The 15,588-nt window shown below is 38.6% G+C and overlaps 1 protein-coding gene across 4 annotated transcripts in view; it reads left to right on the plus strand.

The window, feature by feature from the left end:
• The window catches only part of GALNT18 (polypeptide N-acetylgalactosaminyltransferase 18), a 212,047-nt gene that overhangs the window by 182,705 nt on the left and 13,754 nt on the right, over nucleotides 1-15,588 (plus strand). For all 4 annotated transcript variants that reach the window (XM_072338534.1, XM_072338531.1, XM_072338532.1 and 1 more), the window contains one exon: nucleotides 3,387-3,482. In XM_072338534.1, the coding sequence (XP_072194635.1) occupies nucleotides 3,387-3,482 (96 nt within the window). The remainder of the gene's footprint in view (nucleotides 1-3,386; nucleotides 3,483-15,588) is intronic.

Below are 15,588 nucleotides of genomic sequence, written 5' to 3' on the forward strand. Positions count from 1 at the left end.
CCCCACGAAGTTCAGTGATGCTTTTGATGGTTAATTGAAATAATGCTCTTTTCAAGCAGTCCAAAAATAACAGAAGAACATTTCCAGCAATGATTTAGGTCATTGTTAAATGCATGAGATAATGGTTGCCTTCCAGAATAGCTCAGAACAATGTCAAAAACAGACTTGTCTGCAAGGGACCTCTTCCATAGACTGCATGGAGTTACCCTCAGCAGTACCATGATCGGTAGATGGTGATACAGAGCAGCCTAAGAAGATGGAAACATAGCTGCTGATAGGTGTGTGTATCTGCTTACAGGCATGGAATACCTAAGGTACTTGTTGCAGAGTCTTAGAATTAATTCAACAGCATCTAAATCAAACTGGAAGTCGGCAAGTAGGCACTATATGATCTTATATACTGCTGAGACTTTTTCATTAGCCTTTGAAAGTTCTTTGCTGGAACGTGCAAACCAAAATGAATTAGGAGAATTCATTACAGAAGTACTGAACTCTCTGGTCAGCGGAAAATGCATATTTAGGTACTGCATAATGATGCACATGATTCAGTCTTCTGTCTGCAATCTATCAGTATCTTCATCAACTAAATATGATGTGAGGAGTAGGCTGGATTTCATTATTTGTCTTATCACAAATGAAATAGTGGGCAGCTGTAGCAATGTATTGGTACAGTCAGAGTGTTTTATGAAATACACTGCCGTGTTATGAAACACCGTTATATGAAATAAAAAATGCAGTGCCCAAATCTTTATAATACGAGAGTTGTTCACATTTCTCATCTTCCTTCATGTCTGCTTTCCTGTTTTTACCAAGTCTTATCATGGAGAAGGAGTGATATTTCAAAGTAAGTCAGCTGCTCTGCTTGCTGATTCTCATCAGTGCTTCTATTCATGAACTGACTTAATCCTCTTTAGAAATACTAGTATTATTTTTAAAATGCTGATAAGCTACAAAAGCTATCAGAATGGGCATTGCTTGATCATCTGGAAACAAGAAGTTAAAATAGTGACATTTTCCTTTTGTGTTACTCAAAAACACTGAAATTAGGTATCGCATATACTAGCATGCCAAATATGATCAGACAGAATTATTAACAGAAAGCCTTAGATATCTGGGGTTTATGTATAGCCTTTTGTTTAAAAACTTTGTAGGGTAGGGTTTTTTTTTTTTTTTTGTTTGTTTGTTTAAATGATGCACTTGTATTTCTGTTATTCTCAACTATTTCACATGAAACATCCACCGGGCACCAGTTCCAGAGCTCGCAGAAATAGTTATGTGGGGCATTTCCAGAAAGTCAACAGCACACTGTGTCTGTAGAGGAAATTATTTGTATTCTCTAAGCATGTAGGTTTGTCTCCTTGTTATTTCAGAGGTTAAGATTAGGTTTGGGGAAATTGAAACTCCCAGAGTCCGTTCTTGCTAGATTATGCAGATCTGACATAATTAGAAAAAAAATCTGGAACATCTTGTGTCAGGAAAAAAATATAATGCAGTGTTGTTGCTGAAATAATGATTTGACAGTCAGAGGTAAGAGGATTTATGAATTGCCATACCCTCAGAGTTAGTAAAAATAAATAATGTCAGCGGAGCCAAAAGCTAATGTAGTTAGCAGAGGGCTTGTTCCTTGATTCTAGCTTTGCTTTTGAAATAATATGTGAATTCAGAGTTTCAGTAGCCTATCTCTGTTTCCTCTAAGGCTGTAAGTTTAAAAGGGAACAGATGGCAATAATGACTAGTTATTTATAGATTTTTCTTTTCTCTTTCCCTGGCAGTGTATTGGTGACCAGGTTATATTTTGCCATAGAATTAGAATTAAGCCTCGGTAATCTAAAGCCACATTGCAGAAGTTAATTTTGGGTTTCCTCACAGCCATTAGATTTTGGAAAGGGATAGTTTCTAAGAGTCTAGTGACTTTCTACACCTCCCAGTAGATCAGATTGTCAGTAGCCCCAAGCAGGCTGGCCTTGGGCACCTACAGGGATGGGGAATACCTCCAGGTGAGGCATCATGAGGAGCAGAGGCAGAGCATCATCCCTCTGGATCTGCTGGTTACATTTGTTTTGGTGCAGCCCATGATACAGCTGGCTTTCTGTGCTGCAAGCATACGCACTGCCAACTCATGTCCAATTTTATATCCACCAATACCTCCAAGACCTCTTCAAAGTTGCTCTCCATCCATTCATCTTCCAATTGAATGTCTGCAGCTTCCCAGTCCCACTGCAGGACCTTGCACTTGGCCTTGTTGAAATTCTTGGGGTTCCAATGGTGAGGCTGACTGCTTTGGCAGTTCCCATGGTCTTTCTCTCTACTTTGAAAAATGGGTGTGATATTTCCCTTTTTGCAGTTACTTTTTGATACCAAATGCTTATTTTCTCTTTATTATTAACATTTGTCTGTTACTGAAGCTAGTAGTTTCAGAGTTAAGATTTGAAATTCTTTGGAAGATGAGTTTATGTTGTTAAAATGTATTCACTATCTAAGTCTCTGGCTTGTCTATGGTTCTTACATACCAGTACACTTCCAGATTACTTTCTAATCTAAGCATATCAGGTTGTTCTTCTCAAAGGAGGTCACTGTACACAGCTGGCAGCACTGCTCATTTAGTCTCAGACTCCATCAGACAATTCTTTTGTGTTCTCTGAGACTGTCTTATACCTGCGGACATTTTTACATGTGCCCATGGGTTTACTACCTGTATCTTTGGCACAGCAGACTACAGAGACCTTTTAGCTGTCTGTGCTTGTTAATTTGGCACTTAACTTACAGAAAATTCTGTCTCAGCACTGTCTAGATAATATACAGGGATTAGCAGTTTGCAGTCCTTTCGTAGCTGGATTGCTGTAGGTGGGTTAGCCCTGCAAAGACGACCTAATACATACCAATTGGCCAGAAGTCTCTAATTGTCAGAAGGGGATATTTGAATTATTTCCAGAAATCAGAAAGCTCACCTGAGATATTCTAAAAAGCAGTTTTATTAGTGTGTTTAAAACTACAGCTGTGCACCTCAGTTACCTAAACACTGGTTCAAAATAAATAAATAAAAAGACTGGATACAGGGTGTACCTTTTAAGAGGAACACTTAATATTTACATATTTATATGGAGAACTTTATATAATTTTTCTCTATAAAAATAATTGCCTTCTGAAGGCTTTTTGATGCCTCCTGAAATCTTCTGGAACATCACTGAAATTAGTAGTGCTAGATAATCTACAAGGAAACATTTAGTTCTGGTGCTTTTTCTTTAAATAGCTTCACTTCAACAACTGTTTTTACCTTTACTTATTGAAAATACATACAGCTTTATTTCAAAGAAAATAATGTAATCATAACTTTTTCTTTTCTGGTCTTGCTTGAGACTTGCTTGATATATTTTTGTTTATTTTAGCTGCAGAATTCCTTGAAAAATGATTTGTGCCTTGATCAAGGACCAGACACAGAGAACATCCCAATCATGTACATCTGCCATGGAATGACCCCACAGGTTAGTTTGTTTAAACAATGATGTCACACGTTGCTGCTGCTTTTTGTAGAGTGTGTATGAAAAAACATCTTGTATGTGTCACAGTTTTCCTGCAACAGTACCTTCTTATGCTCTTTAGTGTCTCTTTTACAGAAACTAGAACATTAATTGTGCTCTAAGTTCAGAATCTCTTAGCACTTTGGCAAAGATGTTTGTTTATTCGTTTTGAAAGAATTTAAGAAATAGTAGAGCCAGCACCAACCTGTATTTGTAGGTAAACAAATCATTCATTTAACTGTGTGTTGTATGAATGAAACAATGCATTTTAAAATACTTGATTTGCATCCATGAACATATTCATTGTTTATCTGAAGCAGCGTTTTCTCTTTATTTATTTACTGTCTCATTTTCATAAATCTGAAATGTTCAACCAACTTCTTCACACTGTACCACTGTGTCAAAAACCAGACCCCACTGTCAAGTCTCTTCTTTAAAAGTTCCTTTGTTCTTTCTCTGCTGTCACCCTTTTACTCTTCCTGGTAAGCTGGTGAGGTCCCAGATGACCGGAGACTTGCTAATGTGACTCCTGACTATCAGTAAGGATTGTAAGGAAGATCTGGGGAACTACAGGTCTGTCAGCCTGACCTCAGTTCCTGGGAACATTTGAGAACAGATCATATTGAGTGCTGTCACACAGTACATGTTGTCAAACAGGTGATTGGGCCCAACTGGCATGGGTTCATAAAAGGCAGGTCCTACCTGACCAACCTGATCTTCTGTGACTGGCTACCTTGTGGATACCTGGAGGGAAAGGCTGTTGATGTAGTCTACCTAGACTTCAGCAAAGCCTTTGGCACTGTCTCCCCCAGTATTCTCCTGGGGAAACTGGATTAGGCAGGTCCATTCTTGGCTGGGTAAGGAACTGGTTGGAGTGCCGAGCCCAGAGAGCAGTGGTTGAGTAGTGTTAAATCCAGGTGGTGACTGGTCACAAGTGGTGTTTTCAGTGGCTGGTATTGGGGCACATCCTGCTTAATATCTTGATTGCTTATCTGCATGAGGGTATTGTGTGCAATGTCAGTAAGCTTGCGGACAACACCAAGTTGAGGGGAAATGTTGATCTGCCTGGAGGTATGGAGGCCCTACAGAGCGATCTGGTTAGGCTGGAACAATGAAATGGTTCTTATATGCACTGAATTCTTTCTATTGTCATGCACAACAGCTGTATTTAACTTAGAAAACGGAAGGTTAAAAATATGGTATCTCCCCAAGCAGCCAAGTGTCTGGGCATAGGTAGATGTGTTTCTATGCAAATATGACAGTAAAAATATTTCGTATGGTCAAGAACATGCTTGTCAAAGATGGGAATACAAATTATATAACTCTGGAAAGGAACATAAGCAAAAATGACACGTAGAAAACATATTTGTGAGAGTGACTGAAGACTCTGAGAAGAGCCTCCAGTCTGAATCACTTTTTGCTCCAACTGCTTTTTATTTTTTGCTTCCTCAAAAGGACTCCCATTGTACTTCACTTAAATAATGTGGCTTTACCCATGGAATTGTCAGTTATGTGATTTGACTATACAGTAAATCAATCATCCTAACATTTCAGATATAAACATCGAACATTTTTTTTTTTTTTTTCCCTGTACCTGGATATCCTAGTGAGCTGAAAACATGAATTTGGTGAAATGCAGATGAATTTGTCCTTTCTTGCCAAGTTATGCATGCTGTAATTGTGACTTCCTTCACTGAGGACCTTTAATATTGATCCCCAGTGCCATCATGCTTGAGTTAATTATGAATTATGGGGACCGATATATCTGAAAATCCAATCCATCAGACTCATTCACTACATGGGCTGTGCTTTATTTGTCATACAGTTATGAAGTAAACACAGTTTACCTTCAACATGCTTTTAAGGTAATCCTTAGGGGTAAGCTAAGGAACCGTATAATTTCACCCAGAAGCCGGAGCCATTATTCTTCACCTTTCTGGTGTATCATCTGTGATAACAATGTACTATAGGCATACTTGTGAAATCCAATTGGAAAATATAATTATAGCTAAGAGGCAAACAGCAATAGCAACAAAGAGTCGCTTTAGTTAGGCTTAGTATTTGCCAGATCAAGAACTAGCTTTGAATGTCAGCTGAAGATCTGTGTGAGATAGTGGCTAATAATTGATGGAGGAGAAGTGGGCAAGGGAAAATATTGTGGGTTTTTTTGTTGTTTTTTTTTTCAGAGTTGCAAAATTAATAATCTCCTTCCCACTGTTGTGTATCTAACTACTTTATAACTGATATTAATAAAAATAATCCATGTAAAAGCAAACTATGTGCAAGCAAGATCAATATAATCAGTGAGAACTTTATAAGAGGAGTAAAGTCTTTTTCTACGTGACAAATTATGGTATTAACAGGGATAGCTCTAACAAAAGCTATTCTACATGCTTCCAAGACATTTCCATGGCACATATAGAATCTCTTGTTTAAGCAGAGCTGCAGCCATTTGCATTTTCTCTACCGTAGTAGAAATATTTGAAAAAATATTTTGTTCGATCTTAGTGAACCAGCTAGTGACTACAAAAGATACTGGTAAGATGCTAGCTTTATCCTAATAGTGGGGAAATGCTATATAAAGGGGATTATTTTGCCCACCTTGTACTTATTATAAAATAGGTCAGTTAAAAATGTTTAGTCTCATTAGTCAGGGCTTTGGTGAAAACATTACTTTGCTCTGGTGCAAAACTTTGCTGTTGCAGCTCTATCACTTGCAGTTTAGGCACATGTGCTGCTAGTATGCAGTGCTTTGCGTAACTGCACCTAGATGTGCCTTAGCATATATGCCTGTCAAGTTCTATTTCCACCGTTGCTGATTAAGCTGCCATAAGGAGTAACTTCCTTTTCTCTCCACTACCTGTGGGGAAAAAGGTTAGATTTGGTATTTGACATCAAGTAATAGTTACAGAATTGTTTATGGCTGCTGCTTGTTTTTAGCATGTTTCATAACAAGAAAGAAATCACTGCAGCCATCAGTGAAGAAGAAAAGGAACAGTGCACCTAATATTGAATCCCGTATTCCACCTTTTGCAGACAGTGCTGAGAGCATAGTAATACAGTGAACGACAACAGTTAAAATAGATTCCTACTCTTCTCTTGCACAAGAACAGTTCAGAGGCAAAGCATAGTGACCTGCAATTGTTCTTGGCCAAAGAAGATAACAGTGGATTTATCTGGGGGGATGTGAGGATGAAGCTCCCCTTTTGTACGATGATAGAGGGAAGCAGGAGAAAACTGAGAGGTGGACTGACTAGAAGAGAGAAGGTGAGAGGTGAGAAATGTAAAGGAAAAAGTTGGAAGACAGAACAAAAGTATTGGCAGAACAGTACAAAACATAAAGTGCATGCGAGGTGTTGGGGATTTATTTCTTCTTAAGTGGTTCATGCACAAAAGCATTAAGATACTGTTTTAATTCTTGAACTGGAAGGAGCAAAGCCACTGCGCAGACCTTACAGATGTCCATTTCCAGCAGTGCCCTAGTTTTGCACTGAAAAGATAATTGCTTGTAGCTGCAGTAAGTATATGCCCCAGGCTTCAGTGAATTGTCTTCCTAATTCTGGGACTTGCCTGAGCCTGAGTGTATGGTGTTGTCTAAGATCACTGTTTAGTCAGGCCTGTGATCTTATGAGCAGACTGATGACAGTGTGTCACATGCTTTAAATCTACTCTGGAATGTCTGGAAGCTTCTTTGCTGTAAATGAAACACCACATTATTGCAGACTTTATGACTGTTGTGTAATAAACAAGAATCATCAGTCAATGAAGTGGTATTTTAAGTGCACATTTACCTTGAAAAGTGCTTGTGATTGAAGGGAAAATAGTTCTGTGTCTTCCCTTGTTCAGTTGCTTCGGTCTCATATCTTTCTCAGTTAGTAAGCAGTTAGATCAGGAAGCGCATCCAGGGATGTGAAAGTCACCATAAAACAGATTCTGAAGAATTCAAGGTAAGGGCCAGTGTCAGAAGACTAGATTTGGAGAATTTCTAGAAAAGAAATGCAGGTGAGAAGGGACATCCGTTCATATCCTTCATATTCTTTCAAGAGATTGCACAACTGACACTCAGAAACCAATGACTACAGCCCTATCTAGTGTGAATTATTGCTTCTTTGCTGAAGGGGAAGGATAGGAAGCCATGGCAATAAGCAGAGCTGCACTAGCTGACACCGCATGAGGCTCCGACCTGAAAGCTTAATACTGTATTCTAAGCACAGCATGTGAAGTACTGGAAGCTACGGTTACAAGAACTCTCTTGAACTTCTAAAAGCTCTGTGTATGATTTATGAGTGATCCTTTTTAAATGTTATTCAGAAATGTTTTCATTCAAGTATTTTTTCTTCATTGTACTTTTTATGGCGTGGTGTGTGTTTGTAGACAGATACTTGTTAATTTGTTAACTAAAATACATAGGAGTAAAAATGACCATCGGTGAAATAGTAACAGAATCACAGAATTGTAGGGGTTGGAAGGGACCTCTAGAGATCAAGTTCAACCCCCCTGCCAAAGAAGGTCCCTACACCAGATTGCACAGGTAGGCATCCAGGTGGAATATCTCCATAGAAGGAGACTCCACAACCCCCTGGGCAGCCTGTTCCAGTGCTCCGTCACCCTCACCATAAAGAAGTTCTTGTGCACATTCGTGTGGAACTTCCTATGCTGTTTCTGGCTGTTTCCTCTTGTCCTGTCTCCACACACTGCTGAAAAGAGTCTGGCCTCAACACTTTGTCCCCCACACCTCAGATACTTATAGACCTGGATCAGGTCCCCTCACATTCTTTTCTCCAGGCAGAACAGACCCAGTTCGCTTAGCCTTTCTTCACAGGGGAGATGCTCCAGGCCCTTCACCATCTTTGTGGCTTTCTGCTGGACTCTTTCCAAGAGGTCCCTGTCTTTTTTGTACTGGGGAGCCCAAAACTGGATGCAGTACTCCAGATGAGGACTCACCAGGGCAGAGTGTAGGGGGAGGATCACCTCCCTCAACCTTCTGGCCACGCTCTCTTTATTGCACCCCAGAATGCTGTTGGCCTTTTTTGCCACGAGAGCACACTGCTGGCTCATGACCCAGTTCTCAATCCATTCCACTGTTCATTCATCTATCCCACACTTCCCCAGCTTTGTTATATGGATCTCATGGGAGTCAGTATCAAATGCCTTGCTGAAATCAAGGTAGACTACATCCAATGCCCTCCTCCCTTCAACCCAATCAGTGACAGCATCACAGAAGGCTACCAGGTTGGTCGAGCATGACAAAAATAATGGCAGACAGTTATCAGTTCAGTTCGCAAATCCCTGAAAAAATCAACTTATAGATATTCATCAAGTAATTACCAAAATAATTAAAGGCAAATATGTTGGGGTCGGTTTATTTTCAGAGAATACTTTAGGGATCTCTAGAGCAAAACCAATATGAGTTTCAGGTTACTGAGATGCTACAAATATAAGCATTTCAAAATTAACTTTTCATGGAACCTTAATTGTGACAACTCACTTCCAGTGTGAAAAATTTTCCTGAGATTTGTGTATGTAATGAAATCCACGTTGTGATAAGGATGCTGCGATAATGAGCATGTGTTTTGTCAGAATGAGTGTTACGAGAGTCTGGACACAGAAACACTAGCCTTGCCCTCTTAATGGAGTGGATTTCCATGTATCTGAAGTACTCTGACCTAGATTATATACTAAGTTGTAATGAGAAGTTAATTGATAAAATGTGATTATATCTTTCAGTATGGTTCAGACTTCCCATGATGCCTCTCCATTTACTTAAAAAAAAAATAAAAAAAATCACAAAAGTTCCTAAGTGCTGCCACTGCTTTTTGCTGGTAGTCTCAGTTCTGCTGCCAGCAGTGCACCACAAAACACTGCTGTCGTAAATAGTTTTAGATAAAGGAATTTCGGAAGGTTAAGAGCAGCACATAGCTGTGATGACTCAGATACCTGGCTGGGTTATGGATGAATATGTGTTCTTTTTCTCCTACAACTGGAAATTTGTCTCAATAACATAATTATTATGATCCCAAATATATTATTCCTAGAAACAAGCAGGATCGCATTTTTGATTGTGTAAAGCGTGTAAGTGCTGCATGCCAAGGCTTTGCGTAAGGAAGTCATTTAGCAGAAGGCTCCGTATCTAGCATCTTTCAATACTGGCACATTCTGGTGGTTGATAGGGAATAATGCTGAACAGAGCAGAGCCTGCTGAACTGAATCAATGGCTGACCCTTCAGACTTGAAAAATCACTGCCTTAGATGAGATGTCTGCAATAAGCACTTTGAGCGAGGCTTTTCTAAGAAAAAAACATCACAGCAGCTGTTTTAACAGCTGTCAGTCACTCACAAATGGGATTGCTGCTTTTGTTTGTCTTCAAGGTAAATGTTAGGCATGTTCAACATCTGTGTACAAGACAGTCAATCTCACATTTTCTCTTTAGAACACTCTTCTTTAGGGCCCACTAACATGATGGTTCGAATTTAGCAGTTATGCTGTTTGTGGTAATTCTTTTATGTGTGCGTAAGTACAGTGCTATACAGAAACTAAACAGTACAAAGCATCCAGTTATGTCTTGGCCCAAATATTTTGTGAAGAAAAGTCATACTGTATGGCAGAGAGAATAGCTCTTTCCTCTTTTCATACAGCCAAAGTGAGCACCTCACTATTTATACTAAGAGCTTCATCAAGACAGTGGCAGTGTAGCTGGAACGCCTGGTTCTCACAGGAAGGCAGGCAGCAGGCTAGTGTGCAGCTCACGCTGTGCTGGACACTGTGTTAAGCCCTATATGCTTTGTAGTGTGGCCACCTGATTTTCGTAAAGCTGTGCAGCCTTTTTCCTTGCTGTCTTGTACATTCCTGTGTAGGGCTCTGTGCTTCTCTTAATGATCTGCCCGATTCTGGCAGAGTGCAGTGTTAGTTTGGCTCACTCTTTTCCTTTCATCTGTTCACAGAGTCTTGAGAAATGGTCTGGGCACTCACTTCATGCACAGTTCGTGTGCTTTCTGGGACTAGGGGTATTTGCACAGTAAACAGTCCTGGAATGGAATACCTAAGATTTAATCTGGGCTTTTTCAGTTGAGTAAAGATACAACTCATGGAGTTAGTGAAACTACCTAGCAAGGATCGTTATAAGCATTTATGAATTCAAATTTTTATTTTAAATATATTTTGTAGAGGGCCTAATTGCTTTGGCAATTAATGTCTTATGTAAGGTATTCCTGCTGAGTAGTTTATTGAGGCTATTTAAACTTCTCATAATTTCTTTCAGTTCATAAATCCTGATTTTTATCAGTATGAAGTTAATAGAAACTGTGACCTTGATTGCAATGGAAGCAAAATTTGGTGCTAGTCCACTGCAGTTATTCTGGTGTATGCCTGAGGAGTTATGTCCAGTAAATGCTTTTTCAATGCTGTTGTCACTTCAGACTGTGTGGCAGATATATCAGCTATGTAGATATTCTATAGAATTCAAAATGTATAGGCTTTCCTATTTTAGTCACGTATTTCTAAGTTTGGTTATGGAAAAACTTCTCATTATTCATCTCAGCACAGAGAGAGAATTTGTTAATGTGATTTCTAGTTTTGGAGTAAAATTTATACTGAACCATCACCATTAATAAAGTATTTCTCTGCTTTCTGTGGTTTGATTCAAGAGGCTTGCTGTTGATACAGGTAACATGGCCAGTTACCCAGACTTCTGTGTGACTTATGTCATTTGAATGTGGTGTCTACTTCCATGTAGTAGAGGTTCTCTTAAAATGAAGAGAGATCTCCGTGTGTGGGTAACAACCAGTGGTGCTGCACTCTGCACGGCTCTGATAAGTATGTCAGTTGTCTGAGTGGATAGATTGTATTTTTCATCTGACCATAGATTGTTACAATAGTAGGACCAGAGACAAAACTGTGTATTCATTTTAGTAATTTGTCAGATGTAATGAATGGAATTACCCCATGCACAGAGTAAAAGGCACTTAAATTCAGAAGAATGAGCACAAGGGGTCCTCCTGCAGGTTTCAGACATAGGCTAGACCAGGTCATTTTCTGTGCTTAACTTCAGTTATTGAAGTACTTCAATTCTTTTGAGTTAAATGAATACTTAGGATGAAATAGAAGAACTAATTGAAAACTACAGCCAATAAGGTTTTAAGGCAGCAGAGGTCCTTTGAAATTAAAATTAGCTAAGTGATAAGCATTTTTTAATTGAGAAATAACTACTACTTTTGGACAGGTGGAAGCAACAGAAGAGTCAAAGGTGACTTGGCAAGTACTGCAGATGATTTGTGTTTGAAAAAATCAAATAGAACTCAACGCGACAAAATATAACTGGAATAACAGCAGTTGTCCATAATGTGTTGTATCTGTTCAGTCCTCCACTCTTCAAAATAAACGGGAAATAACAATCTAAGAGAAAGGAAAAGGGTTATTCTAAGCCAGCTGTATTAATTAATGTTTTACAGCAGAGTACTGATGCAATTTTATGCATGTTACAAGGTGTGCTGAAAAGATACAGACACACAAGCTGCCCTTTAATGAGAGGAAACACTGCAAATGCTGATCATAACTATTTTTCAGAAGACATCATCAAATTGTTCTGTTTCTGTAAGAGAAAGCTCTTACATAGAGAAGAGTTATGCGGAGACAGTGGAAATTTCAGCTGGCAAAATTTCTGATGTAATTTACCTAGACTTGATAAACTTAGCTTTCATCACATTACAGCAGAAAAGAAGAATTCATTGTGTCAGCGAAAGATATTAGTAGGCAACCTCGTAAGCACCCAGGGGAACATGAAGAATACTAGTGCATGAAAACTACAGGTTGAATAAATTAACACTTCTGTTGCTCCATATGGTTTACAAATCCGGTAGTTCTTTTCAGCTTATTGGTTCTTGTTTTTTTTCAGAAGTATTGGCTCATTGATATTGCTGTACCATTTGAAGATTACTCCTGGAATTTTAAAAATACTTTATGTGGCATTTTCACTTAAGGTTTGCATGTTACCATGATTTTGCATATTTTCTGCATTAATTTTTGCAGTAAGCCCTGGGGTTATCTTCTTCATCTTGAATTCCATTGCCTTTCTTTATGACTAAATCCTAGTTTAGCATTGTTGCTGTAAGAGAAGAGAAACATTCAGCTGCTGCCTCCATAGACTGACTGCAAACAATTTATTCAGCATTTTTTAAAAAGGTGAGGCTGATGCAGGAAGAGAGGTTGAGTGCAGTGTTGGAGGAGTTGTCTTTCAGGCTACTTAAGGTCTTCTTTTAGCATCCTTGCATTCTATTGAAATTCATCATTGAACTGAATCACTGAAAAAATTGTGATTGCTGTGCTCATGGTGGTTGCATTAAGAACTTCCCTCTCTAGTTTGCTTTTTCAATACCCTTTGCTCAGAATGTCTATAGTAAGAAAAAACTGCACTGAAAATGTCATTGAAGCAAACTATTGAGAGCAGATGCAGTGGTCAAGTATTTAAAATCATCGGAGCTTTTCAGGTATTGTTTTAATTTAGAAGAGATTAGAGTCGCTGTTAACACAATACTTCAAAACTGTTCTTATTTGGGAAGTAAAAATGCACCTACAATTTCTGGCAGGTTTTTTGTTGTGTTGTAGAATGCAAATTATTAATGGATGTTTTTGGCCAAAAGGATTTTAAGACGTTAATACGTCAAGATATTTCAAAACATGAAAATGAAATACTGCTGAGCTCCTAGATGATAAATCTGGCAGTAGACTTTGGATACAGATCCCGTGCTTTTCATGCTGAGCACTGAGACATTTAAAGCTCACTGTTCCTTTCATACTTGGCTTGGTTCTGGTCGGTAGGCTTACAGTAGTTTATACCCGGTGAGTTGATATCAAAGCATGTGGAGCTGACAGCTCCAGAAAACGCTGGCTGTTTTGTTTTCAAAGCTGCTGTTGATTTCTGTGGTGGTTGGCTGATATCTTAATCTGGGAGTCTGAAGTTGGCCCCGTCAGAAGTCTCACTTTGGCTCCTTGCAAATGAGCACTGTACGGAGCAGTGAGTGGTATTTCCCTACTGAAAGTAATGAGGGATTGCCAAGGAGGGATCAGATATCTTTAGGAAGGAATACGACTTGGAGCTCAGCATCATTGAAACAGTGTTCTTTGCCTTGAGTCCATCAGCCATGATACTGCCAAAGCTGCAAACACCTTAAGATTCCTTCAACGGATGTGTGCAGGCCTGCTGTGCTTTGCAGCATGGCGAGGAACAGGCCCTCGCTGCCCTCTGCCTTCCCCAAAGTACAGTCTGCTTTCCTCCACTTACAAGTGTGTCCCTTGTCCAGACAGATCAGCTCCTCTGAGATCTCATTTGTACTATAACGTTGACAGCAGAGTAGTTGGAGGACTGGTGGATGCTGTGTCTCCTGTCAGCACACAGAGGTGATGGCTGTATCTGGCCTTCCACATGATGTGATCTGTGAGGAGGTATAATCATGCTTTTTTTTTTTTTTTAACAAAAATGTGTTAAGTTCTGAGGCAATGCATTGGTGCTCTGTTGGTATGTCTTAAACTGCTTCGGTAATGAGTTGAAGTATTTCCTATTAACTTTCTCTCTGGAAGAAGGAATTGATTTTAAAATTTCTGAGGTTCACTTGATTTTCATCTCCAAAATACAGGACAAACAGAAAAACGATGGGGAAGCTTTTCTTGACTAAGGTGCAAATGTTTTTAATTAACGCATTTGGAAAAATAAAACAGTTCTGTTGGGTATCTGCACTGTCTCATAAACTATTTGAGCACTTTGTATTTTTTAAGTGCATTAGTTTGGAATAGGTCAGAGTTGTAGATCTGTATATTATGTAGCAATTACTAGAGTTATCCATATTTTAAAGATGTCTTTTCTAATGGGAAATTGGCTTTTCAATCTGCAGTTTTTAAAACCAATTGTTGCTTTCAATGTAAATTTAGAAGAAAACCAAATATAGTGATTGCAACACATGTACAGCACTTGGAGATTCATGTAGTAATTGCTGGATGGCTGTTGACTTAAGCATTCTGTAGATTCATGTTGTACTAAATAATTTTTTTACTTCAAAGTTCTGAAGGTCAGTTTTGTTTCTCAAACTCTTGACTGGATGTGATTAACTACTAGAGTGGGTAGTTAATACAGTAGACAAAAGTGTTCCACTTTATAATTTCCTTAGTTTTATTCATAATTTTATTATGTTGTTTTATTAATTGAAGTCATCGACTGGCTCATTTAGAATTCATGAGCCAAATTCAGTCCCCATGAAAGCATATTTAACTCTCTCTGTAATTACAAGAGCCTTATTACTTTCACAGCGTTCATTCAAATTCTGATTAGCTATTTAATTTCAGCTAGTTTCTCTCCTGTATTGTGCACCATTTGCAAAGGAGGCTGTTCTGCAGAGATGTTTATGAAGTGATTGTTTCCAGTGCTTTTCTGTGAAAAAGAGACTTTTTTTTTTCCTTCTGATCATTATCCATCTTTATCCAATCAGGAAGTGGAAAGAATACTGAGAAAGTATTTCTTCACGTAAAATTTCGATTGAATACTTACAAATAAATGGAAACAAAATCATCATCAATTTGTAAACCAAGAGCTGTGTTTGAGAAATAATTTATTTGGAATCGGCAGTCGTACTGCACTTAGCAAGAGCTGACTTCAGGCTAGAGGTGGTTAAATTTACAGAGTAGAAGGACTTTTCTAAGGAAGTATGAAACTTTAGTAAGTTAAGACTTGATTTTAGCATTGTTTCAAGAACCAGTGGTTAGTAATTACAGTCAGTTAGATCCAGATTAGGAATAAGATAAGTAGTCATATAAAAGCAGATGATTAGCTATCACAAGCACTGGTAGTAGTGGTTGGAGTCATCAGAGCTGAAAGCATTTTGGAGATTGCAATTTAATAATTAAAAGCTTAGAGGTAAGCAGGTGGAAGGATAGGTAAGCAGGTGGGAGGATATAGCCTGTAGCATATGGAAGATAAAAGTAAAAAAAAACAACAACCAGCTAATAGTCCTTTTTGTTATCACATCTATTAACGTGTCAACTAAGTGGTGATTGCAGTTAGGACCTTTTTTGAATTTTGATTCT

The sequence above is a fragment of the Excalfactoria chinensis genome, chromosome 5, assembly GCF_039878825.1.
Source record: "Excalfactoria chinensis isolate bCotChi1 chromosome 5, bCotChi1.hap2, whole genome shotgun sequence".
In the NCBI taxonomy this organism is placed as follows: Eukaryota; Metazoa; Chordata; class Aves; order Galliformes; family Phasianidae; genus Excalfactoria; species Excalfactoria chinensis.